Source organism: Syngnathus scovelli, chromosome 11 (assembly GCF_024217435.2).
Source record: "Syngnathus scovelli strain Florida chromosome 11, RoL_Ssco_1.2, whole genome shotgun sequence".
NCBI classification, from domain to species: Eukaryota; Metazoa; Chordata; class Actinopteri; order Syngnathiformes; family Syngnathidae; genus Syngnathus; species Syngnathus scovelli.
The window spans coordinates 4,226,935-4,253,938 of record NC_090857.1 but is presented as its reverse complement, the minus strand read 5'-3'; the positions used below and the strand labels follow the sequence as shown (position 1 = coordinate 4,253,938).

Below are 27,004 nucleotides of genomic sequence, written 5' to 3'. Positions count from 1 at the left end.
TACCGACACGCTATAAATACATATTTAAACCCCTACTTATAATATCTGCCGGTGCAAATCACATCATCTTATTGTGTGTACGTGTCGAGAAAGTCGTAATTTCTGCGGCGTGCAAAGGCAAAACAACTCCATTTCCCAGAATGCAATGTGGCTCTGCCCACAAGCTGGCTCTCCGTCTGGGAGTGTTTCCCATTTAAACAAACACGGTCCTTCCGAAGATGGCGGAGAGTTTGTAGAGATGGAAAAGAAACTGCTTTTTCAATGAAAACGTCGACGCCGGTGAGTTGATTCGGAATAGTTTTACCATCATCAGCGAGCGACTTTCGAACGCTGTTGCTATCGCGCGTGAACGTTTGTCACACGGCAGTCGGTGTAGCCCCGTTTCCGAAGCAGACTACAGTCCCTAAGCTGTCGCGATACAACGAAGCCACCTTTGCATTCACAATTATTTGCTTTTATCTGCCAAATCAATCCTGCTTTGACTACATCGATTGTCGCCCTCGTTTTCAATGAAGAATTCGTTCCTGTGTTTTTGCACGCGCGGTCCGTGTAGAAACTTTAGCGTATAAGATGTCTTGTTCACCGGGTGCAATCCGATCGGTGGCGATACTCACCGTTGCTTTCATGTGTGGGACATTCTTATGTTCGGTTATTGTTTATCTCTGGCACCGCTTGACATTTTACACAGCACATCGGGGTGGCTTCAGGGGAGTGCAGTATTTTTAGCCGGCCAGCCAGCTTGTCTTGCCTTGCCTTGATTTTTAGTCGAACGGGAGAAATTGCTTGGTACACATCAGTTATGTTGAAATGTGTTATAACCTGACTAGCTGTATTGTTTTTTTGTTGACTGGACCAAAATCACCCCACATACACGAACGGTACTCCTGTCGCAGACTACCATCACCAAAATGCAGAAAATGAAGTAGGACTAAGTTACTGATTTGTCGTTTTAAAAAATCACGACTGGGCCACTTGTCCCCAGAGCTGGCAAGCAAACTTGATCTGGCTCAGCTGGATTCCAAAGCATCTGTAATTTATTATTTGCTTGGCTTCGCTGAAATTGCACATGCATGAGTGTAATCGTTGGCATAACGGCTCGTCATGTTGGTTTGAATTGCTGCTAAATCACATGTAGAAGGACATTTTATTGTGTATGGAGAGCAGGAGAGGATGTGTCTCGGTGCAGGGGGAGATTAAAGATTTCAGGTGGACGTGCAGCGTTGAGCCCCCACCCCCCAAAAAAGAAGAAATTGTGCTAACTTCCTTTTTTGTTCTTGCTGTACATTGCATTCAAGTACATTAAAATCAATGACACTTGTGTAATGTGGCGCCGCTTTCATTTTGTTCAAAAGGAAGTCCACATGCATTTTAACAATTGTTTTGAACATAGAGATTTTGAATTGGATACTTGTTGTTGCACTTGTTGTTCTGGTTTTCAACATGGCACTAGAGGTATTTATCCATTTATGGCACAAAAACGTCCCCCGACTGAGTATCCAAGCAGCCCTCTGCCAAGTTCACTCAGAGTAACGTTGACCGCAGTTATGTGTCTTGCTTAATGCTGCTGACAGGAGGTGTAAACATATATGAGGCCAAATATTTGTGTATGTGTGCACGTGTGTCAAACCATCTACGCTTTTGTCATTCTACTTTCGCTCTCTTTGCCTTGCTCAATTTGCGCATGCCTGGAATCAAATAACATTTTAAAGCACTGCCGTAAATTTGCTCCTCTCTTGCAGAAAATGTCCTGCTTATGTAAGTCAATGCAGAAAGTCTGCGTATAGCTGCGCTATATCAATAATGCAGGCATTCCGATTGTGTCTAGCTTGGAAATGAGGAACAATGTTCCTGAGAGGGGATTTGCTGTTCATTTTGAAACTGACGCAATGTCATTACTCATGCCCACATATGTGGTATTTTTGAAAGTGGCAAAATGATCACTGTGGGAATGGGTCCCATGGACTGCTTCTGCTCATATTCTTGGTAAATGGAGCCCCCTGTCCCCCATTCTCTGTCCTTTTATCTGGCGCTTTCTTTCTCCCTCACACAGGGTGTCAGGCTGTGTTAACAATGAATCAATCTTTGGGGGCATTCTTTGACTGCAGATGGGGTGAAGAAGTGAGCGGGATGCACGGCTTTGGCTCTTTGTCTGTCAGCCCCTGTGCTCTCAATAATTCATTAACTTATCACGTTTTCTCATGAGAGCCAACTTCTTTGCTTACGTCACACCATTTGGTTATTTTCTTAAATTGCTCAAATGGTGTACTTGAGTTGACTTGTGTTGTTTGATATTCTGGATTGCCTGTTCTTATTATGCAGTGATTCCTGAAGTGAAACTCTGATAATCGTTAACTGCGGCTTTGTAAGTGTATGTTTCTAAGTTTGAGCGCTATCAGCAAGGAGGTAATTAAAACAAGGGCAGAGCCTTCCACGTAGGTGTGGCGGCTCTATTTTTGATAGCCGGCTCCAATTTGCGTCTGTCAAACTGCATTTTTGAATAGGTAGAATTCCTTCTGCGTTCCTCAGCAGAGACCGAAAGACTGGGACCGAGATAAGCGCGATAACACAAAGTTTCATTTCATGCAAACGTTTTCTGTGTATTTGCAATGCTAATTGCTAGTTGCTAACTGGTAGGATAGACGACTTTCTAGCTCTGTACATCTTCTTTTTTTATTTTTACAAAGGGTTCATTGTGTTAACAGGGACTCCTTTAAAATAATGGAACCTGAATTTATACGTCAAAGTATAGGCGTGAGCATTTTGATGGCCGTACGACGATGTTTTCAACGATTTTGTTTATCTTAGTGCATGTAAGCACACGATTGTCCCCCCCCCCCCCCCACAAGTGATTTCACTTTGGAAAGTCTGAAACACTGTCTGTCTTTATTCTCTGCTGGTGCCTGCCCCCTTCTCATTTTGCGTTTTTGTTTTCACTTCACTGACAAGTCACAGCCACTTGGTTTTCTGCTGCCACTCTTTTCTTAACTATTTGGGCTACGATCCGAAAAAACATTTTGGTGTCTCATATTAAAATATAATTGATTGACTTTGATGTTTTGGATTGGTTCTGCATCAATATAAAAATACCCCCCTCCCCGGACCATGTTCAGCAGACTTGACCTTAAATTACCACAGTGCGGATGAGCCGGAGTCACAGTAGTCGTGACAACACGGAGCTGAAAGGAAAGCCTGATTGTATCCCCTAATTGAAATATGACTCCTTGCACTTTTTGTCAGGCGCAAGTACTGCGGGTTTCAGAATTAGCCCAGCCGGATCGTCTGCCTGAATAATTTCAAACTGTACGATGCATGGTTGACATTTTGCCATCACGACTTGCGTTCCTCAAAAGTTTTCTTTCTCTTGTGAATCCTCAACAGGTAGCTTGGCTTCCTCTGCTTTCGTCCTCCCGGCTAAATATAGAAAACGGCCTAACAAGACAGGCGTGTTTCCACTGCTGAAACATTTACCGCGACTTCGCCCAAACAAGTGAGGGTATGAGGAGAGCGCCTCATACCGGATTGTTCTTCGCGACTGCCGACTCTCAGAATTGACCAGGAGGTGCAGTTTGCACCCGGACTGTTTTTTATTTTTCGTTTTTGTCATCGATTCCCCTTATCTTCAACTCTGTGGTCATAGTGTCAGGCAAGCCGAGCCATATGTGAGCCATGCACACGTCTCAAAGCCAAACGGGCAGCCTGAAGCAATCATTGCACCCAATTCCAGTTTATAACCGGCCAGGATTTGGAACCGTTAACTCTCCGTAGTCGTCGCTGATTGGACCAAGGCAAGAGTTTATTGGCAGAGGGGGTGCCAAGAGCTTTGTCCCCCTCCTCTCCTTGCCCTTCCTCTTTAACTTCAACTCTCCTTTAACTCCCGCCACCCCCCAAGCTAAAGAATGCTCATAAAATGAGTTCACCTGAACAAGCCAGTTGGGGGGGAGGGGTCTCCCCGGCTCGACTTTTGTTACTATTGTAAAACCCGAGCAAGACCTTGTTTGTGTTTTGTTCATAAGAAACGCTTTGGGGGAAGAGACCGAAAGAGCGACAAGTTTGGTTTGTGTCATAACTGCTACCAGATGCTCTCATTCGGCCTCCTTTGGCAGAAAGGGAGCCGAGCGACGACGAGGGGAGAGAAAGAGTCAAGAAAAATAGGCTGTCGTTTTGAGATGAACTTTTCAACTTTTCTTCCTCCTCTCTTTTTTTTTTCCTGTAGTTTACCCGTTATTTTCAAGTACAATCCGGACAAAAATGAACCGTTGCATTTGCACTCCCAGGCAGGTGACGATTTATGGCGCTCGGTGAGACTCTTGTTTTGATTTTGGAGTTACACTGGCAACTGCGGGACTTGAGTTTGCGGGTAGATGTGGAACCTCTCAGTCATTCGCAAGGTCATTGTCATGTAAACACGGTCTTAGTTTACAGCACCGTATTGTGCCGAGATGGTCAAAGCTCATCTTCACTACAACGAAAATACAACACTATAGTAAAGGGTAGTGCAGTCTCATTTGTTTTGTTTTCCGGCAACCACGCAGTTTGAAGCGAAAGGAATCTTGTAACTTTGTAATTTGTATTAAAATTAGTTCTCAATTTTGCCCGGAGTGCTAATGTAAGTTCTCAAGTCAAAGCTCACAACCGGAAAACTGCAGCAATAGATTTGAACCAAACGGCATGTCTCTGCAGGGGTGGAACCATTTTGCTTTGGCTTCTCCCGTCCCTCTTGTCAGTGTCTGAAAGGGCCCGGCGTATAATAGTGAATGATGACATTGTACGGCCCATCTTGAAAAAGTCCAGTTTCTGGCCCGATTTGAACAGTTCATAGACCAGAATCGGTTTGGTCCGTCTATGATGTTTGGTTTGAATGCTAACACGATTTTAAGGCCATTTGATTGGTAAACGGACAACTGTGTTGTTTGACATTTTTACTTGCTTGCTCACCACTTAATAGAATCGTCAGCACAGACTCGTACTTCAGATTGTGTCACAAAGTCAAAAACAAAAGCACCATTTTATGCACCAATGGGCGTGCACACGCGTGTGTTTCTCCGTCCTCGCAATCTCACTGCCTTTTTTATTTTTGAACATTGGCCGGGAAGAAGGAACCAGAGAAAGCCCGTTAAAAGAAAAGGAAAAGGACGAAGACCGGGAGACGGAGCTGGGGCCCAGTGGTGAAACTGGCGTCAGACCATCTTTTGAGTAAAATTCTTTGCAGGGGTCAGGGTTCACGCACGACAGTGTCGCGCCGCGATTGGCTGAGGAAAGGTGAAACGAAAACCACAGTAAACTTTTGACCCCAGCGCAGGAGCGCTGCAGGAACGCCCAGCCTCAGCTCTGGCATGGTGGAACAGAGCCCGCTCTCTTCCTGTGTTTACTCCACCAGTCCAACAGGAACGTGGGGGGAAGGGGTGGAGAGCGCAGTGTGGGTGGAGAGAAAATGCACTGGGAGAGAGCGCCGCAGTCCGAAAATGACAATGTGAAATATGAACGCGCACACTTCTCAATCCAAGCAATTCCTCTCGGCTCAATATTGTTGTCTTTCTTTTTTTTTCATTTTCAGAACCGGCATCAAATATTCATAACGGCTGACACGTCTTCACTCTAAATGATCTGGGGCAGCATGAGATTTTTCATTTGCAGATGCAGCAGAGGTTTGCGTTATCACGCCGATCCAACGCTGGCTGCGTCTGATAAAAGCCCAGTTAGCATTTCCACCATATTCGCTTGGTGCCATCACCGGGCTGCTTTTCTTTCTCTCGTCCATGTTCTCCTCGGTATCCACTTTAATATTAAACCGGGGTCGAGCGTTTAAGAAAAAGATTGCTTGATTAGCTCATAAAAGCACAGCAGCATTTTTTTTAAGGTCTGCGGTTGAATCACAGTCCACGTGGGTCCTGTCCTGTTTCTTTTCTTTGTCAGCATGAATGATGGATAGTTGTGTGACACACACACACACACACACACACACACACACACACACACACACACACACACACACGCACAGTGGAATCTTCAATCTCTTTGTTTCCACCTTCAATTCTACCCCCAGTTTTTTTTCCCAACGTCGCATTTTTCGTGAGAAAATTGAAAGATGTTTACACTGCTTACCAGCAGTTTGCTGGCTTTTTTTTTTTCTGTAAAAAAAAAATGCTTATATGAAAGCAGTTTCCTTTAGCTTTGAAATATTCCCCCCTCCCTTGCTGCTGTCATCCGTCGTCGACTTTGCACTTCCAGAGAGGAAAGCGCAAACACAAGGAGGACAAATACCTGTTCTTTCCAAACACGGTATTTGCTTTTGCCACTATGAATACTAAATATCAGCAGCATTGGAATTGATCTAGCGCACCGCCGTTTATATTAGCGTATTGATAATTTCTACCACATTTACTTGTGTTACACTTTCTGCTTCAAAGCAATGTTTAACCATATTGGCAAGACCTTGCCATTTTTGTCCGAGGGTCAAGTTCTCGAATGCAATTTGTGATTGTTCTGCCGCTGACTTGCATGAAGGGAGTGATGTTGTTCGAAGAAACGCAGGAAGTCATTTTGGATTTCCTTTTCCTACCTGAGGTCCCAAGCTCTCATAGAGCAGCGGAGATCTTGTCTGAAGTGAAATCCAACTATCAGGTTTGGTTTTTGTATTGTCTATTTTTTTTTTTCTCAATGTGGAGGAAGTCGCCGTTGAGCACAGGATGGCCTGAAACAAAAGTCCACCGCAAAAACTCTCTGCTGTGAGCCACTCTTGCTTACCTCTGCTGCGTGGTGGTGGTGCCAGTTTCCAATAAATCGGCGGTGATTTTGTGAAGTTGCAATTGCGTATTTGTGTGCGTGCGCCCCAGTTTGTTTAGGGTGTGTCCGTGTTTATTGTTGGCCCACAAGTCATTGTCTTGGAGAGCTCAAGTTTCAGGCTTTTAGTTCCGCTGAGCAGGAATGTCCTCTTCACTATTCTGGTACTGACTGCGTGACACTGCTGCTCTTCTGAACTCTGCAGCAGTAGCACAGCCAGTTCAACTACGAGGTGTAAATTAGGGAGGAAAAAAATCTGAAGTGGAAACAAGTCAGTTTTATTTCAGAAAATTTAGTTATTATCCTGCAGAACAAGTAACACTGGTTGTGTTGACAAAGGGAAAAAAAAAATGCTTTGTGACGCATGAGTGCTATGAAGCTAGCAGAGAAACCTTTATTGTGTCATGTTATTAAGCAGAGCACATAGGAAATTACGTGGCAATTTGCATACAGGAAATGTGCTTACTATGCCGGTCGACTTTTTCCCTGAGATTTGAATTGTGGCACGAGAGCAAAAGATGGCACAAATAGTTCAGCGGTTAAGTGCGTGTTCTTCCTGCTCAATTATTTAGCGGTGGCATGAGCTCAGCAACAGCTCGAGGTTCAGGAATCATTTGGTCTGTGCTGAAGCAACACGCGTCGAAGCGTTATACGGGTACTGTGGACCCACACACGCTGGAGGTTTAGCATTTTAGTCACAGATTTATTTTTCATGGCTTTTAAATATCTTTTGTGAGTACACAATATACTGAAAGCTAACAACAGAATTTGATTACACAAACATTGCAATTGGGAATTTGTTGCTCATTTATTCAACCCGAGTTGTCAACTAATTATGCTTACCAAACTCGTTTTGGTGACAAAACATGAGTGGAAACCCAAATGACTGGCCCGATAGAGGCAGTATGTAAATTGGGTGGATGAAATGGCAGTGGGCACACTTCCAGGAAAGGGAAGTGATGACGCAGTGGAACAAGCTGAGCAACCAAGCAAACAGGATGCAACTTACTGTGGCTTTCTCGCTAAATTTGAAAAATCATTGTATCCCAATGAATTTCTGTCACGCGAAACCATACAAAGGTTACATTTGAGAATTTTCTCTACTTTTTCAGGCCATGTCAGCACATTGAAGTTGCCCAGGGAACCGGATGGGTCTTGACTGGGGAGTTTACACACCAAGGTGAGAATATGTCAAAAAATAAATAAATAAAATACAGAGATGCCAGACAAAATACAAATGAACTGGCAGACTAAATACAAGCTGATTGATACCAATAGACAAACTGATTGGATACATTTTTGCTTGTCTCCTAGCTGCCATGTATTGTGTTAGAAAACAACATTTTGTTGTTAAAAACGTGTTAAAACTTGTTTCCTTGCAACGAGAATGAAAAGCCACAACCTACTATGTAACGCTCGATTCTAAGAAAGGCTCCTCGCTTCTTCTCGTTTTCTTTGTTCCATTGTGTGATGCTGTCTGTAGGTTGATGTCATCTTTTTTTCTCCATTGCTGGAGAGGTGAGCCCCAGGACAGAAATCAGGACGGAAGAAAGGAGTTTAGCCCAAGGCAGCAAGTCATAGTGGAGCAAAGCAAGGAAAATTAGTGTTGGGCCTATGAAAGGTAGACAGAAGTAAAGATTTATAGTGTGAGAGTGTGAGGTTTACTTGTGTGAATCTGCGGTAGAAGTAGTCGTGGTGGTGGGTGACCTAGCTGCATGTTCTGGCCTGCAAGTGTGGAGCTGGAGTTGCATAATTGCTCTCATCCGTTTTCCACTTTTCGACTCGGGAATGAGCTCACTCCTTTTGTGCTGAAAGACGGCTTGTTCCTGTGCGTTTAGAGCCCACCGAGGATAGGACGAAATTTTGGATATGTCGATGGGGATAGGAAGGAGGAGTGACCCTTACGGACTGGGGATCAAGGTTGCGAACTGTGAGGGGGTCAGAATTGGGGCAGGGCGATAGAAATGAATTCAGACCAGCTCATTCTTTGCATCTCAGCGAGCCAAATGATCAGTTGGGAAATGTCGTTTTTGCCTCGCCACTGCGCTATATTGCAAATGTGACAGTGTGATCGTTGACCTGCCCTTATGAGAAAAATGCTGAGTAAATATAAAAATACTGAGCTACTCTGGCGAGGGAGAGAAGGGAGGGATTGTCTGAGGATGGCATGCAGAGAAAGAGCAGTTGGAGGGAAGAACGGATGTAGCCAAGTGGTGCAAAGCTAAGTCAATAAAATGCATCAAAGGGGATATTTATTTGCCAGTCCCTGAAATGCTGAAGACCAGGTCTACGTTACACGAGAGTGAGAAATGTGTGCTTTTCTTTTTTTGTGTTGATCATATAGTCCTGCAGAGTAGTGTGCCTGACTCGCTCCTAGCATTCATCTCTCTTACCCGCTGTGTTGCGGCATGCCTGAGCGTGTACGTGTACTCCAAAGGGTTTGTATAGCAGCAGCAGCAGCAGCATGTATATGTGGAGCGGTGGTGCCCTTCTCGCGGGCAATCTGGCTGAACGCACGATGACCCATCTCCCCCGAGGCTTCAAATCACCACATCATCGTCAGTCGCTCCTCGCAGTGGAACAGATGAGATTTCATTCCCATCAAGAACCAAGGCTGCTTTACTAACTGGATAGTCCCCCCCCCCATAAATCAGGAGGAATCTGCTCTTCCCATGGAAGTCATTTCATTTATAACCTCAGTTGCTTAGGGAGTTTGTTGTTGTTTTTTTCGCCCCCCCCCCTCCCCTTTTACCTCAACTTGACACCAGGCTTTCAAGGTTTGCCTGAGGTTTGCCATATTTTCCTGACATCACAGGACACTTCTCCTTTGATCAAATTGTACAAGTGCACGTAAAACACACTCCCAGCTCATTCAGCGTTTGATTTATTGAACCCTTTTGTTTGCGAGCGGACCCGCGCTAAAGACGTGTGCTTGTAAATTTCCAGGTGCTGATATGCTCTGACAATGAGTGGCATAGGAGACAACTCGTTGGAGCCGCTGTGCTCGGACCGCAAACGGAAACTGTCCACCTGCGACACGCCGGGCATCGGGTGAGTGCTCTGGCGTTTTTGAATTTGTTGGCGAGCGCTTCGGCTACTACGGTTCCGTTTGTGCTGCCTTGCAAACTATCTGAGCAGTTTACTGCGCAGACTGACAGGGTGGTGAGGTTGTCTTGGCAACATGTCTAATCCACTCGGCGCCCCGGCAGGTGTGACAAGCGTCGACGGGAACAGGAGACCAAGTACATCGAGGAGCTGGCTGAGCTCATCTCCGCTAACCTCTCTAACATTGATAGCTTCAACGTGAAGCCTGACAAATGTGCAATTCTCAAGGAGACTGTGCGGCAGATCCGACAAATCAAAGAGCAAGGTACGGCGCACTGTGCAATTTGTATCGTCCTTATTTGCCTTTGGAGAATTGAAAGTGAATATGGTTGGGAAAGATCGAATAGCCTCCTGCAGAGCAGATGATGCTGGTGATGAAGTGGCGCTTTTGGTTCAGGGCCAGGCCTCACTCAGATCCACAGCCAGTTTGGCTGTGTCATCGGGGTGAAATGAACACCAGTAATTGAGACCAATGCTCGGTGGTCATGGCTCAAGGCTGTCAGAGACAGACCCCGCCTCCCATTGGAGAAGAACGATGCGCTGAAATCTCTCCGAGCCATTTTCAAGGGAGATTTTGTAAATTTGAAATATTTGGAAATCTTTTCCTCCTCCACATCCTATATCCCCTCAAGAACGTGGCGCTCATCTTCCCAATCACACATAACTGCTTAAGTGCCAACGGATATTTATTCCAAGGTTATTCTATTTTGTGTCTTACTTAGCACTTAGCCCCAGAGATAGCCCTACCATATTGAGGGCTGTCGAACAAAGTCTCAGACACATGCTGAATTTAAAAATAGAAAGGTATGTTAAGGATGCCTATGTGGCTCGTGCTGCCACCTGGTGGTGAGACGAAGATATCACATTGTATTGTAATCAATAGATCAAGTTGGCGCTTCACTTGAACTTTAAATTCGAGATTCAAGAGTTTTTATGAAATGAAACGTATACACTTTAAATTCCTCTTCAACTTTAAAGTGTAAAAGATGACTGTAAATGGTGCTTTTTGTTCATAGTGGCTGCACAATGTCGTCTTAGGTAAAAACTACTGCAGTGCTGATGATGTCCAGAAGGCGGATGTGTCTTCTACTGGTCAAGGGGTCATTGACAAAGACCACCTGGGACCCCTGCTTTTACAGGTCAGTTCCTCACCCGGGCCAAAAGAATCCATCACCTCTGTCAATGTCCTCTCTGCAAGTCAACTCAAAAGTTTCTACGTTCCTAATTCTCCACTTCTTGTTGTTTCCAGGCTCTCGACGGGTTCCTTTTTGTGGTGAACCGAGAAGGAAGCATCGTATTTGTGTCCGACAATGTGACACAATACCTTCTGTACAAACAGGAGGAGCTCATCAACACCAGCGTGTACAACATCATTCATGATGATGACCGGGAGGCGTTCCACAAAAACTTACCCAAATCTACTGGTGAGATACAAATTACACGTGAACGAGTACGATGGAGTGTAACATGTTAGCGTGGTCACTCACAAGCTGTTTTTAAATCACCTGTCGTAGTTCCAAATGGGGCATCTTGGGCGGGAGAAGCACCCAGACAGAAGAGCCATACGTTCAACTGTCGCATGTTGGTTAACTCGGTCCACGGTCAAAGTCATGGGTTGGCAGAAGACAGGCCCACTGGACAGCGCTACGAGACCATGCAGTGTTTTGCTCTCACTCAGCCCCGGGCCATGATGGAGGAAGGGGAAGGTATCTAAATCCCGCAAAGCCTTGACTTGACCCAAATGAAGTTCCAGCATGTGATGTCATTGTCTCTTTCTTCAGATCTACAGTCATGTATGATATGCGTGGCCCGACGCATCACAGCGCTGGAGAGGACCGAGCGCTTTAGCACACGCCACGAGCTGTCAGGTAAGGTTGCTTGTCTTTCTTTCCGATGCGGCGCAAATGCGAAACGGCGTAACGGAAAATACGACAGCTCAGACGGCCAGCCTAATTTTTTGACGTGAAAATGCTAGGTAAACTCATTGAAATTGAGCAGCATAGCACTCTTCACACCACCATGCGTCCCGGTTGGGAGGACCTGGTGCGGCGCTGCATACAGATGTTCCTGAGTCGAAGCGATGGCCAACCGTGGTCTTACAAACGTCACTATCAAGACGGTTCGTATTTCTACACGTGCCTTCATTCCGACTGTATGCCTGTCAATCATTTCCCTCGCTCCATTTCACGACAGCTTTCCACAATGGCCATGCGGAGACGCCACTCTACCGCTTCTCCCTCGCTGATGGCACACCCGTCACAGCCCAGACTCGCAGTGACCTCTGCAGGAATCCCAACACCAACGAACCACACTCATTTCTCTCCACTCATTTGCTTCAGAGGTGAAAATGACGTTGCGTTTTGGATTAAACCGCACGGGTTGTCTCACCGTAGTTTTTTTGTCATCTTTCAGAGAGCAGAATAGTTATCGTGGAAACCAAGGAGGAGGCACGAGGCCTCCAAGCATGGCTGTGAACAATCCCAACCAGCAGATGAACATGGCGTCTGGCGGAGGCATGAACATGGCTTACGGCATGGGCGACCAAGGAAACATGTCCCAAAGAGGGGCGCCCCAGTACACTGGGGGCAACCGCATGAATCCAATGAACCCCATGCATCAAATGAACAACATGGGTCCGATCAATTCCATGAACAGCATGAACCAAATGGGGCAGATGAATCAGATGGGCCACCACGGGATGCATCACCAGCATCAGCACCAACATCAACAGATGGCGCCGTTCCACGGGGGCGGATCTGGAGGCGGAGGATACGGGATGGGAATGACCAGTCCCCCGCAGGCCAGTCCGGGTATAAACGGTCCCCCGCACAATGTCATGGGTTCACCCCGAGTCAGGGGAAGTCCCAAGATGGGCGCCAGCCCCTTCTCTCCTGGAGGTACGAACCACAATCTCTTACTCTTTCAGATTTGTAATTGTCGCACATTTCTCGAGCTCATGTGCTCTCTTTGCGGCGGCGTTTATAGGTTTGAATTCTCCCATGGGCTCCAGCCACCCGACTAACTCAGGAGGCGGGACCACAAATTTCTCCAGCAGCTCCTTGAATGCTCTGCAAGCCATCAGTGAGGGTGTGGGCAATCCGTTGTCCTCCCCACTTACTTCCCCGAGCGCGCACAAGCCTGACAGCTCGCCGAGCATTAATTCCACCAACCAGGTTCCAGGTGGACCCTGCAAATCCAGCCTCCCATCCCACTGCGACTCAAAGAGCCCAGCGAGCTCACTGGCGCCGCCGGCAGGGGAGCAGCATCCTCACGCCCCCTCAAGCGAGTGCGCTACGGACAAACCAGACAGTCAAGCGAGCAGGGAGGCGGGACCAAACATGGCCGAATCTCATCGTCGGGTGCCTGACAAAAGCCACAAGAAGCTTTTGCAGCTCCTCACATCCCCAACAGATGAGCTTGCGCCAGCGAAGCACCCTCCGAGCTCCGGGCCTACTTCCACCCCAGATGTCAAAGACGGAACAACTGGCGTTACCAGCCCTTCGTCCTCCATCGGTGTGTCCTCCTCTACGGGCGCAGTGTCCTCTTCTGGTAGCGCGGGGCATTTCACGAGTCAGTCACTTCAAGAGAAGCACAAGATTCTCCACAAGCTCCTGAAGAATGGGAACACTCCGGATGAGGTGGCCCGCATCACAGCGGAAGCCACCGGCAAGAGCAGCTTAGAGTCCGGCACATCTGAGGCGGGATCCGCGGCTGTCGGAGGGGTTCGGGCATCCGAATCCAAGCAGGAGCAGCACAGTCCTAAGAAGGAGATTTCCCAAGCGCTCCGTCACTACTTCCTCAATAAGGATGACTCGAAAGAGGGAGTTGATATCAAGCCAAAGCTGGAGGATCTAGAGGGGAGGGGAGCTCTGGGGTCAGGGGTCTCAAGCTCCGAGAGCTACTCGATGGACGCCATGGTCAAGCTGGAGCCGTCCGATGAGGTGCAGTAATAGCTTCAGAGCATTTGTCAGTGCAAGAAGCATTTGTGTTATGCTTACCATTCTTCATATCAATGATTCAGGTCGAGACCCTGGAGACCATCCTTGGAACAAGAAATGTTTCTGGTTTCTTCCCTGAGCCCGATTCCAGATCAGGAAAAGAAGTCGGGAACAAACAGGGAATCATGCCTGACAGTTTACTTGGTAAGCCAAAGATCTTTTTGGTTGAAATTGTCGTGTATTTTGAACAATGAGCCTCAGTGTTTTTTTGTTTTGTTTTTTAGAAGGAGATCGAGGCACCGTAACTCCAGGTCAGCGAGGCCCCTGTCAAAGAGCATTGTCTGTGGATGCCAAGCCAATAGGTGGCGAAGTACCAGTGGGCGTCGGCTTAGCTGGAAGAAGAAACGTCCTCTGTCCATCACTCATCAAACAAGAGAACATGGATGCTCCCATTCGTCCTGGGGGGGTTCCCAACGGCTTTCCCGGAGCCGCTGGAGGCTGTCCACCTAGAGGCCATCCAACAAGTAAATTAAAAAAAATCTTATTAATTAGCATTCCTTAAAACAGCTAACTATTTCTTGTAACCTGCTGCCTCCGAGACAGTATTTGCCGTGCGACTAAGTTTTTTTTATTGACTCCCGTCAATCAGGAGGCATGCTCAGAGGGACGGGGATGCCTCAACGTCCTCCAATGGCAGGGCCGGGTGAATGGGTCATGCAAAGGTCAAACAGTAGCGCAATGACAGGACCGGGTCACCCGGGCATGGTTCGCTCCGGTCCAATGGGCGGACCCATGATCAACCGCTCCAACAGCGTACCGGCAAACACGAGGTCAATCCTGCAGCAGCAACTTATGGAGATGGGTATGTTTGACAAATGTTAACGATTGTGCATTTTTCGTGGTTTCATGTGATTCATTTGAATATTTTCACTGCCCCCGCTGTAGGAACCAATGAAGGCAATATGAGTATGAGCCCATTTGGCAGCCACGGCCCCACACCTCGGTCCCCTTCTTGGCCAGACTCTGCCATGGGGATTGAAAGATCACAAAATAACACAAACAGGTAAACATAACACAAGTCTTTTCCCGGTCCAGCCTAACCATTAGGCTATGGCCTACAGTTTCGAACGCCCAGTGGTCAGAGGAGTGAGTTTGCATCTTTTTTGTGACAGGGAACAGTTTGGCAACACCCTGGAGGAGCTTCTCGGGCCCCTGGCTAGCAGTGAGGGACAAAGTGATGAGCGGGCACTTCTGGATCAGCTGGACTCTCTGCTGAACACTGCCGACGTCATTGCTTTGCAGGAAATAGACCGAGCCCTGGGTATCCCTGAAATAGTTGGCCAGGTATGGGCAGGTCCTGTGAAGGATTATTTGAACTGTATTGAAAAATAGGAATTTATTGTCAAGTGCTGGTAATTTGTAATGCAACGCTGGTTTTTATTCTGTGTTAGTTATGTAGAGGCGTCATGGTTTAGGTACCAAAATTGTACTTTTGAAACCCGCTTCATCACTCCGCATTTCTCTCTTCTCTACCTTAGAACCATGGCCCCGAGGGTCATCCTCAGGCCCAGGATCCAGGACAGTCTCAATCTGCCCCACCGGAAGCTTTCACTGGGCCAGACTCAAGCATCGGCCTGGAGCAGAAGCCCATGTACGGCCAAGGGTATCCCGGACCCCCGGGACCGGCCTCGATGAGCATGCAGCCTGGTTATGGCGGCGGCACGATACCAAGCCAACCTCCGGCAGGATTCAACCCCATGCTAAATCAAATGGGCCAGGGTGGAAGTTTTCCTGGAATGGGAGGGATGGCAGGTCTGGGCAACCCCCGTGGCAACATGATAAGACCTCGCATGATGACTGCCACCAAGCCTCTTCGACTGCAGCTACAGCAGAGGCTTCAAGGACCGCAGGTGAGCGCACTTGCTTAGGAGTCTCTGAAATATCACCAAGGCAAAATTTTGGCGGGAAACCTGCACCTCGGGTGGTGGTCTACACAGTTTGCAAAGCACAACATCAGACGTAATCAACCCTGGTAATGATGCATGTTTTAAAATGATCTCATATGACAGTTCATGAACCAGGCCCGGCAAGGCATGAAGATGGAAAGTGCTCCCGGAGGAAATCCTGCCATGCGCCCCGGAATGCGCCCCGGCATGCAACCGGGCATGCAACCCGGCATGCAGCCCGGTATGCGACCTGGCATGCAAGCCGGCATGCACCCGGGGATGAGTGGGCAGGTATGTCCTTCACATTAAAGTCCTTATGGAATTTTTTACACGTGTTCCGTAAGTCATGCAAGTCTGTTTTTCTCAAGTTAGTCAGTGTATTTTGGTTTTTGCGTAGCCTGGTTTCCTGAACGCTCAGATGATGGCCCAGCGCAGCAGGGAAGTGATGACCATGCAGATGAGGAGGCAGCGGATGATGATGCTGATGCAGCAGCAGCAACAGCAGCAGCAGATGCAGGCACAGGCGCAAGGGCCCGCTGCAGGATTCAGCCCGCCTCCGAATGTCACTGCACCGGGAGGAATGGACAGCACCATGGGAGGCCCTGGCATGAACCAGCCAGGACAGCAGGGATTCAACTATGGTGCTAACTATGGTGAGTCAAATGAGACAAAGACAAACTTGCTGAAGTTTAACATGATCAAACTCATCTGCCAAGTTATGTTATCCAGTCAAATTAAGTCTATGGGGTTGATGTCGAATGGGTGGACTGTTTTGCCACACCTGCAGGGATGAACCAACAGGGGGAGCAATCGTTCATGACTCCAAGTAGCAGCCCGCCGCAAAACATGATGGCGGGCAGGATGGGAGGACCTGCTCAGAGCAACATGATGTCAGGAATGCAAGGAAATCCACAGGGAGGATCCATGTACCCGTCAGGAGACATGAAGGGCTGGCCGCAGGGTGGAATGCCACGCAAAAGGTATGTGCTGCCAATATCATAAGGAAGATGCAAAAAGGAGACCTATACAGTGTCACGCCTTTTTTTTTTTTATTATTAAATCCTCTTTGAAGTACACACACGGACCGACCAATAGTATAGATTTGTGAAACAATATTGTCCAAACTGTGACATAGGAGTTTCCAACACGTAGGCCTAGTAGACTACTGTATGTTAACGTTGGTCATGATGGCAATGCTTCAAACTTTGAAATTGGAGTGCAAAAAGTTTGAGTATATTTACGACGCAGGACTATTTATTTGTATGTGCCCCGCAGCGCCTACCCCCAGCAACAGTTTCCACAGCAGGGAAACCAGGGCCAGTTTGGGAACATGATGATGAACAACTCTATTGGCAGACCCGGTGCGGTCGGCGGTGCCGGCTCGTCACAAATGGGCCAAATGCCGGGCCAGATGCAGACTCAAATGCAGGGCCAGATGCCAGGACCGATGCAGGGCCAGATGGGCATGAACCCCATGGGGATGGGGCGGATGCCAATGGGACCTGATCAGGTGCGCGACACTTTGACCCCGCCCAACTTTGCCTACGTTTCACAACACATCTAATTGTTGCTGTTGTTTTTTTTCCCCTTGCTTCTCTCTGCAGAAGTTTTGCTGAGGACACAGCAGAACACGTTTGGGGGGGGGGGGGGGGACACACGCAAACAATATTCTCCAGCAATCAAGCATATGAGTGTGCTGGACTTGGAGATGTCAGGCAGTGTTGAGCAAAAAATGGGGAGCAACGGTACAACTGGCTCTGTCTGCACTTTAGCTGGACGTTTCTATATGGGGGGAAAAAAGATTGATGCAATATTTCTTCATCTTTACAGCCTTACTAGAAATTTGATGCCTTCACAACTATGGATTTCTTTTTTCAATTTTTTTTTTATCATCTGGATACACCTCGTGTAAACGTCATTGGAAGCTATAAGCACAGTTTACTACGGTATGCGGATTGGAGCAATAATCTTTTTGTCTGAAAGTGAGCATCTCAACCTCTGTTTTAAGCAAACAAACGGTACTGCAGTATTAGATGTCTCAAACATCATGTGGGAATATGAATTGTAAATATTATACAAAATATATCAAACATGAATTTAAAGGCCTATTATTGCACACAGAATGAGACTGGCTTGTTTTGGTTTTCGTTGTTTGTCCGGGAGGTCAAAAGCTGATTTGGTTGATTTGTGTATTTTTTTTTTTTTTTCCTAACAGCTTTCCAAATATTTACAGGTCTGATGGGACTTCCCCTTCCTTTATTCATGCCCCTTAAACGCTGTCATTTTTCTTTCTGTAAATGTGTGTTTCAAGTCCTAGCGAGGCACTTTTAATTGTGGCGAAGTGAAAGTTTGAGCTTCCACGCTCGCAAGTGGAAGTGCAATCTCTTTGGACTGTCAGTCACGTGAAGCTATTTTTTTGTCGGGTGACGTGCGAAACGATGATGTGAGCAGTTCAACACAACATCTCGCATTGTTCTATTTCTGTGGGGTGCATTTATTTCATATGTTTATTTTAGCTATTTGGTCCTTTTCCTTTGGACTCTTCTTCTGCTCAATCTACCTTTTCAACAAGCGCAATCCAAAGATATTTTTCCACATCTTTGTATAGTTTCTAAGGTTTCGGGTGTACATTTTTATGATATACATTATTTTATTCAGATGGTAAATGGGTACATATCATACATCTGTAAATGCATACGATGTTTATGCATTTTAGTCGGAAAGGGGGTTCGGAGCTCTGTGCAGAAAGGACAATGGAATCCCCCCACTGCGTCATGTTTTTAAACACGAATAGGAAAGGTTGACTTCAAGACATATCAGTGGCTCAACTACAACTTCATTCTAAGCCCACATTTGATTACTTTTGGGGAAAGTACTTTGTAATGTTTGAATGAAGTGCAAAGCGACGCAAAAGATCATTGAGCTGTTTTCCTATCTTTGGGATACGAGTAGCTGTCATTTTACAAGGATGTATATTAGTTTTTTTCCAGTTGATGTTGATATTGATGTAAATACAAATTTCTATTTAAACACTTTGTGAACTTATGATTATCAGCAGCACATCAGCTGGTATAATTATGTTTACAAAATAAACAAACGAAACCACCACGTGCCAGTTTATTGTGGAATGACGTTTGGTTCACAGCTCGGTGAACTGGTGGTTAGCACGTCTGCCTCACAGGCAAGAGGTTATGGGTTTGAAATAAAATGGACAGATGCAAAATATATATTTTAATACTCACGTGTCTAGCTTACTCTATATTGCTGTCTTCTGAAAAATACCTGTTTTGCCCCTCCCATAGTTTCAACTGCTGAGTCATGTGCCGTTTTGAACCAACAGGGGGCAATGTTGCTATGTACAATACAGCCCACTACGCAGGCCATACAAAGCGCTCCTGATGTTTGACTGCAATACCCCAAAATGACCGCTAGAGAGTGCTATTTGTTTCCAAAAGTAGCATCATAGCTTGTTATTGAAAGGCAACGTTGCAATCACTGGTCATATTCATCAATACGAGACGAATGTTTTTGGAATGCTGTGATTCCGATTCGTCTCAAAATAGTCGTGTATTTTCCTGATGTGCGCGTGCATGTATGCGTGTGCGCGCGCGCAAAAATGTGACGTGTAGCAGATCTCAATCACGGGCTTGTAGTGTGGGAATGTATGCCAAAGCGAGGCTGAATCCCTCTCCTTCTCTCTCGCTCTCCCTCTCTCCTACTCTCTCTCGCTCTCCGCCTCTCTGTCTGTGTGTTGGCTCGCTTCCCGGCCCATCTGTGGCCTGGCCTGCGGATTACTGTTTGTTAATGTTTCAATCAGCTGTGTGTTGAGGAATGTGGAGCTATTTAACCTGAACTTCCCCAGGTGTGCCGCGGCGCCGCTCAGTCTGGCCCGGCCGCCCTCCCCTCCCTCCCCTCCCTCCCCCTCGCCTCCTCCCTCCTCTCCCCCGCCCCTGCCCTTGGCACAAAGCTATCGCACAAACACAATCACACGGCGCCCGGGCGGCCACGCCGGGCCCGCAGCTGTGCGCATCGCACCGCAGGGAAAATGGGAAAAACATTGCACCGGGGAGACAGAATAAATCTTACAAGCGATCTTAGAGCCAGAGCCTGTTTTTAACCCGTGCGCCGGCATATGCTGATTTACAGCAGAACACATTGAAACAGCAACTTCAAGTGACGCCTGACTCAGGGAAACTACTTTTAGAGCTGACTGACGCTTTGTCATTGGACTTCAGGCCTCGTGAACTCCAGTAAAATGTCACAAAACAGGGCATTCGAACAGTTAGTAATTTCCACAGCAGATGGAAAATACGTTATAAAGCACACTTTCTTTTTGTTTCATCATCTAGTGGTGATTGCTGTGATTCAAACATAAAACTACACATGACCCCTGTGCAATCACAGTACCTGCCTGCAACCATCTTTTAGATGTTTTGGGTTTCCAAACGAAAAAAAAATGGGGTTAATAACAGGGCCACTCAGTATGTTTGCCGCTTGTTAAATTTGTAGTCTAGTTACATTTTTCCATTTGATTTATTTATATTAAATGTAATTAGGACATCTCAGTTATGAAAAAAAGTGGCAACAATACATAAAAAGTGAAATTAATTCTGTCATGAACAAGTATAGTGACCCAGACAGTAATTTAAAGTAAATATAGCATTTAAGACAAATATAGCAACAAATCTCATCCTGTAAAATGCACTGGGGCTTAAATAAAATAAAACAATATATAAATTTTATTTAGGGGCGCTTATAAAGCTGTTTAATTTCTTTGGGCCTATTTTGAAGAAACGTCCTCAAAGGAGCTCTTAAACTACGTTGGGGTTATTGTGTTGGCCACCAAACTCTTGGCTTTATGTTACCAAATGTAACACTCAGTGGCTTGACTTCACAGGTTCTCTTGAGTGTGACAGCAGACTTTACATCATGCATTCCAACTGAGATTTGGCTCCAATAAGACTCATCACAGCTCCGTAATAGCCAAGTGTTAGTTTTCACACATGGATAAGGAATCACAGTTTAAAGCCTCTTATGTGCGTCGAAGCAATAACATGCGCAGACAGACAAGTTAAAAAATAATTGTCTTGTTTTAATTAAAAAAACACAAATAACATGTACATTGTAAAAAAACAATATGTTCACACATAATGTGGCATTGTAATATACAATACAGTTTGTTGCTCAGGAATCTGAGAATTAACAAAAATACAAATTTGTGGAATGATTTTTTTTGTTGTTCAGATACTTTGCACAAGATACAAGAATGCAACAGCAGAAGCTTTGTAGAACATGTTCTTCTGGTTGCGCTGGACACTTCTGGTCTTGGTCCCAGTGGCCAGCCCAGTCTTCTGTGTAGCCCACCCAGCAGTTATTCTCTTTCTCTCGCTGGACCCTCTTGATGAATCGAGAGCCTTGGGTGACTTCTTGCTTTGACACTCTTCTCCAACGCGATCACGTCCACGCAACGCTTCTAGCTTTATTTTTCTCTGGGAGTGGGAACCGCACCCACCTGCACTAACAGTTCAAGGTTTCTCGTGGATGCTGCGTGGGGACACCTTTGGAAAGCCTTGAGCTTCAGCTCAAGATGCTCCGTGAAACTCTTAGCGGCACATGATCCTGTCATCCGAACAGCCATTCTGCAAAAGGAAGAGAGACTCTGTTAAGACACGAGCGACCACACGGAGAAGTTTCCACGCAAAACAAAAGATCACAGAGAAACGTCTGGAAATGATAATCACCTCTACGGCGATGCTGGCGAGCTCCGCGTTGAGCGCGGTGAGCGGCGTGCGCGCCTGCACGCCCCCGGGCTGGTGGCGGCTCCTCTCCGGCTCGTCCAGCTCCACTTGCAGATCCCAAATGTAGTCGATGACGTGCTGCAGGATCTCCACCTTGCTCGCCTTCTTGTTGGTGGGCAGGGTGGGCACAAGCTCCTTGAGCTTGCTGTAGCAGCTGTTCATGTCTTGCAGAAAGACGCTCATCTGCTCGTCCAGCAGCGGGATCTTGCACTTTGAGATGGCCAAGCTCTGCTCGGATAAGCAGCGCACCATATCCTCGCTGCCTACTTTGCTCTTCAAGGCGCAAGTAGATCCAACCACCTTCATGTTGGGGAGAAGATTTCAGCTCGTACTTTCCTCACACACCAAATAAAATAGTAGGCGTGAGGCGCAAAGTTCCCCTTCGGAGGATGCAGTAATACAATGTTGACAGTTCGCAACGTCCACATGGACAGGCATCCTGGTTTATATAGCAAGCGCACAGGGAGGGGGCGCGGCCTCGCTAGAGCTCAGCCAATCGTGCGTCGGCTTTCGTATGAACGGGTTGGCCCGCGCTCACAATTTTGTCCAATCAGCGAGCACGCTTGGTTATCGGGGTTTCCAATCTGTTTGAGGGATGGCGTTACAAATGGAAACAAATGTGTGTCTTTTATGGCTAATATGTGGGAATCCAGCTGTCCGTTGCGAGGCTTGGGGACTCTGCAGGTGGAGATTGCCTGGGGGACAGGCACGGGGTGCTGCGGTGGGAGGATGGAATGAATGAATGAATGAATGCGCCGTGTTAATTAGGCTGCCACACATTTCGCCATTGTTGCTGGCCCTGCAGATGTGCACCGCTGTAGACAGGCAGAGCCGCTCCAAAAAGCGAATTTTGATTATACTGGTCAAAAATCTCGTGTTTTTGCTGGAGCACATCAAGTTTCCATACTAATACAATAATAATATAATATGTAATAAAGTAAGATACTTAATAATATGAATTAATGGTTAGGTTTAGCAGATGAGTTGATTTTTTTATGCAGACCTATAAATTATGATGCACGGTAAGTAAAATTTAAAAATGCAAAAAATTGGAAATATCTCAAAAACCTGTTGTGCTTGTAGTCATTTTTAAATCAGGGTCAAAAGGTCATGTAGGGACATACACACATGTCTGATTAAAATATGCAATTGAGGATTGCTATTAATGATTTAACTTTTTTTTTATTTTGAACATGCAATTAAAAAAATCAATACTGTAGTTGATTTAGTTCCCTGCTTTCTTTCAGTCTTTGCTGGATTGCTGTCACATTTAGTTTCTATAATGGTATTTTGTTTGCTGGTCTTTTGTTGTTACTTTGAGTCGTTTTCAGGACGTTGTTAATGTTTTTGATTTTGAGTTTTCCACAGTACAACAATCCTTACCATGTTAAACGTGACAAATTAAGTTAATTCTAATAGAGAAAGTGAGCTGTGCAATAAAAATACAGCTGTATTTAAAAAGGCGACAAGTTCCACCCCATTGGCAATGGCTTTCGCTGAAAGCTGTCTTTCTGCTCGCTTGTTCTCTTCTTTCCCAACCTTTTCCGCATCGACAAGACGAGCAGTGTTCGTGGTGGTGCAAACTTTTCGCAGATTCCTTCACATGTTTCTGCAGTGTGTGCCGAGCCTCACATTCACATGGCTCCTCTCCCCCCCTCCCTCTCCGATTGTCCAAACAAGCCCGCGCAGCGCGCAGACTGGCAGGCGCCAGCGCGGTGACGTCACCCATTCATTGGAGCCTTGACGCCTGTCAGCCTGGCGCCGCTCGGGCGGTCTCCATGGAGACGTCAAACAAGAGCGCTCGCACCGCCTAGCTCCGCCATTCACCTGCAGCTCGAGAACAAACCAGCTCGGGAGCTTTGTCGTTCATTTATCACCTTGGAGCGGCCAGATGAGATTACCGCCCCGCGCACCTGCGCGGGCGCCGCTGGCCGAGAGCAAGTTTGGGAGGAGGGGGAGGAGAAGGAGGAGAGGAGAGGAGGAAGGAAGGACCCGAATTTGCATTTTAACACACATCGCTTGCATTCTTTCACATGATCGCTTTCGCGTAGGCGTTTGGTCTTTTGCCCATCAATGTACACATTATGATGTCTTGTTGCATAATTGTCAAACGTTTTAAAAACTTTTAATATGAGCTATAAAAGAATTTTGACAACAAAATACCAAACTAAATCTTTTGATGAGGCCTGACCTAAACCTTTTTGAACACCTGTGGAAGATGGCCCTTTTTCAAACCAGCCAGAGCACTTTCCTCACGAGAAGTGTGCCAAAATACCTGTCCACAGGTGCAGAAGTGTCATTGACGGAAAGAAAAATCAAAGCTTGTGGAACGAGATATTTCGTTATTTTTGTCCAGACCAGTTTCCTTAGTGCGAACTGATGTAACACAAAAAGCCAGAATTGGACATGCAATCAAGTTTCAGCTAAACTTTTTATTCTCATAGTCTATATCCCCTTGACATTTTAATAGATTTTTCTTGATTGTATGTTGGACTTGTGCAAACACATGCAACATATTGTTGTAAATCATTCTTGCTCGAGTCCAAAAGCTATTAAAAGAGCCACGGCTCATTGTTTTCTTTTAACCAATCTCCCTAGCCCAAGGCTTTTTCTTCCTTCTGTTGCAGTAACCTGTAAAAACTTCTCTCCAACTTTCTTTTTTCTCTCTTACACCCCCCCCTGCCCTCTGTCCCAGGTCGCAGCTGACGGGGCGGTGGGAGGGCCGGGTGGGCAGAACAATGGAAGCGCGATTCAGGGATTGTGGGAGAGAATCTAGGCTGGAGCCACAGTGTCTGGAGCACCCCTCCACACCCCTCATCCAGCTTTTGTTCAGCTGCAAAAGCTATCAGCACTTCCTACTGACACCAACAATAACGCCACACAGCTGGGCCCTTTTTAGCATGTTTAGAGCACATCAAGGCAAGAGGAGACAGAGGGAAGAGGCAGAGGAGGCCAAAGAAAAGTGAACCATATTAGCTCCTGATTTTAACTGACAGAATGGCAGTGCCCGCTCGCGCCCGCCTTCATTGCCCACACGGGATTCATTTCCCAGCGGAGCCGTTACATGATGGCTCTTTACCAGTATTTTATGTTTGCTGACAGGCTACCGTTTGTGACGGTCTGTCGCAACATCCTGCAGCCATCAAACGGCAGAAAGGCTTTTAAAGAACATTGTGTATTTTAGCCACTTTTTTGGGGGGAGGGTGGGGGGTGTTGTTTGGTCGAAGACATTGTTCCATTTGGTCTAGGGGAAGCATACTCAATAATACGCCCTCTTTATCACGAGTGCGAGTAAAGCACATTACAGGAAGTATTCGGGAAAGGTTGATGCAGGAATTCCTTCAGAGGAAATGAGACATTCCAACAGACTTTTGCTGCTGTTTTTATTACTGTTGGGACAATACCAAGCAGTCTTACTACTTCCTCAAACATGAAAGTGGCCCGAGTCACAATAATTGTGACAGGGAGGAAATCTTTTTGTTTCTTGGACAGAGGAGTGTCAGAAATGGTTATTTGAGCACACACTTGCTGCTCTTTCAGTTTTTGAGACTAACAATAAAATAATAAAGCCAAATAATAAAAGCTTATTAGTTATCTATCTAGCTAGTTAGATGGCTAACAAGCTGCTAGCTAGCTATTGAGCTTGCCTCGCTCATTTGTGATTTATCATCTACACACACACACACACACACACACACACACACACACACACACACACACACACACACACACACACACACACACACACACACACACTCATAGGCTGTCTCTGCAGCTGTGCGATGAGTTTCCAGTTCCCAGTCAGGCTCTTCCTGTTTGCTTGATAATGATCACACCTGTGTGCAGGTGAGCAGGCGAGTCGAGAGACTCGTGTGAGACCAGGAAGGCGTGGATGTTTGCATGGCCTCAACGACAACATCTCAACGGACACGTCGCGACGTTCCACTCTGAACAGGAAGTCAAATGTAAGATTTTGTGTTGTCATTTGTCAGCTGCTGCACGTACACACCCCGCCTGGATTCCTGGAGATGCTGCGGCGCTGTGGTGTGGCTTGGCACCTCCCTCTGTAATGACTGAGGGCCCACGGTTGGGAGTCACTTCCTGTGGGAGTCCGGCTTCTGAGATGTGTCATCGGCAGCGCAGACTGGCTGGAGCCTACTGTCGAAGTGTTTTTGTTTTTCCCCCCTGACTGGCGAATTGGGTGCCATTTTCCACCGTGCAGGTTGTACTATCTGCACTTTACCCTTGAAGGCCCGCAGGTGTCCTCCAGTCTATGTCCTTGGCCCGACGGTGACAGTTTGGTCTCTTGTGTGTGTGTGAGTGTGTGTGTGTGAGACCCAAAACGTATCCCTCCTTACACCCCGGTGGCCGTCTCCTACTGCCTGGTTCCCACACACACTATCAAAGCCCTTTAATGGCTTCTAATTAGCTCCCCATCTGCTGGTGACAGCGCACTGGTGGCATGCTAAAGCACCCATTGAGAGCACAGACATTGTACTCTGGAATACTTTCCACTCCAGTGGCAATTGCCTGGAGAGAGAGCTTTAGTCGGGGGTGTGAGTGGGGTGGGGGGTGGGGGGTGGGGTCGGCTCGAGTTTGGTGAGTAGGGAGTGAGATGGAGGGGATGCTTGCTAGTGTTTTCTCCGGTCACGGCTTGGGGAAGGGCAGGGGAGGGGGAAACACAATGGGAGACAGTGTTACGGCTTGTTGCGAATCTAATAACGCCCGAGTCCCTCTTCCGTCGGCTGGTCTTCCCTCCCCCTTCCCCCACCCCGGCTTGCTACCACTGCAAGCACCAGCAACTTTTTCCCAACGCCACCTCAGCCCTCCCTCCACTTCTTCATTCTTCCTGCAAACCGTTTTGCTGGTGGACGGGCGGGTGAGTTTACACTGACTTTGCATTGAGGTCAGCACAAGCCAACGAGCTTCTCCTTTGTCCTGACCGGCCCAGTGGTTGTACAGTGAACAATAGATGCACCACTATAGAAACTGTAAGTGTAGCCTAATGAAGCCTCTTCATTAGCGGAAAGTTGAATGCTACCCGCTTGTCGGATCCTGTGAGGCCATCTCCAGGACTCCAACAGAGTCCAGGTCCACTGGTAGCAGAAGGGGGACCAGCTGTTCCCAGCTGGTCGCCAGAAGATGCCCATGGGGGGGGGCGGACAAAACTGATTGCTGCCGGCCAGCTGCCCCCTCCACCTTTCCCCTCCTTAGCGGGCTGGTAAAGACCAAACAAATGACAGAGCTTTTCTTAAATCCAATTCAAGAATTTTTAAACTCATGATCGTATTGCACCGTTAGGATTAGTCGCACAATCTATCACTTCTATTATTTATATATACTAAGGAGGCCACAAGGCCATCCAAACCTTTTCACGACATAAAAACCAAAGTAAAATCAGTTTGTGATGATCCAAAAAAAAGTTAGTGAAGGATTT

The 27,004-nt window shown here is 46.8% G+C and overlaps 2 protein-coding genes across 3 annotated transcripts; one reads left to right on the top strand and one right to left on the bottom strand.

Annotated features, from left to right (window-relative positions):
* The first annotated feature begins 126 nt into the window (after positions 1–126).
* ncoa3 (nuclear receptor coactivator 3) lies at positions 127–18,874 on the top strand. Of its 2 annotated transcripts, none has more exons than XM_049733891.2 (23): positions 127–279; positions 7,893–7,960; positions 9,727–9,831; positions 9,990–10,150; positions 10,924–11,024; positions 11,135–11,309; positions 11,400–11,591; positions 11,667–11,753; positions 11,861–12,004; positions 12,079–12,226; positions 12,298–12,782; positions 12,871–13,826; positions 13,907–14,027; positions 14,108–14,347; positions 14,473–14,685; positions 14,769–14,886; positions 14,996–15,167; positions 15,362–15,733; positions 15,893–16,060; positions 16,167–16,422; positions 16,557–16,749; positions 17,045–17,279; positions 17,374–18,874. In XM_049733891.2, the coding sequence occupies exons 3-23, from the start codon at positions 9,746–9,748 to the stop codon at positions 17,383–17,385; spliced, it is 4,635 nt and encodes a 1,544-aa protein (XP_049589848.1). In that variant the 5' UTR covers positions 127–279; positions 7,893–7,960; positions 9,727–9,745; the 3' UTR covers positions 17,386–18,874. The 2 variants fall into 2 exon arrangements, with proteins under 2 accessions (XP_049589848.1, XP_049589849.1); XM_049733892.2 differs by lacking the exon at positions 127–279 and adding an exon at positions 6,038–6,279.
* A 1,966-nt stretch (positions 18,875–20,840) lies between these two features.
* On the bottom strand, positions 20,841–22,004 carry id1 (inhibitor of DNA binding 1, HLH protein). Its single transcript, XM_049733921.1, has 2 exons — positions 21,511–22,004; positions 20,841–21,408 (listed from the first exon to the last, which is right to left on the bottom strand). Exons 1-2 carry the CDS (start codon positions 21,871–21,873, stop codon positions 21,373–21,375), a joined length of 399 nt encoding a protein of 132 aa, XP_049589878.1. The 5' UTR covers positions 21,874–22,004; the 3' UTR covers positions 20,841–21,372.
* Positions 22,005–27,004: the final 5,000 nt, after the last annotated feature.

Excerpts from the sequence above, each read along its gene's own strand:
- id1 (XM_049733921.1), bottom strand. The coding sequence starts at position 21,873 with ATGAAGGTGGTTGGATCTACTTGCGCCTTGAAGAGCAAAGTAGGCAGC. Across the intron at positions 21,409-21,510 it reads TCGCCAGCATCGCCGTAGAG|AATGGCTGTTCGGATGACAG; the intron begins GTGATTATCATT and ends TTCCTTTTGCAG.
- ncoa3 (XM_049733891.2), top strand. The coding sequence starts at position 9,746 with ATGAGTGGCATAGGAGACAACTCGTTGGAGCCGCTGTGCTCGGACCGC. Across the intron at positions 12,005-12,078 it reads CAAACGTCACTATCAAGACG|CTTTCCACAATGGCCATGCG; the intron begins GTTCGTATTTCT and ends ATTTCACGACAG. Across the intron at positions 15,168-15,361 it reads TCCCTGAAATAGTTGGCCAG|AACCATGGCCCCGAGGGTCA; the intron begins GTATGGGCAGGT and ends TCTCTACCTTAG.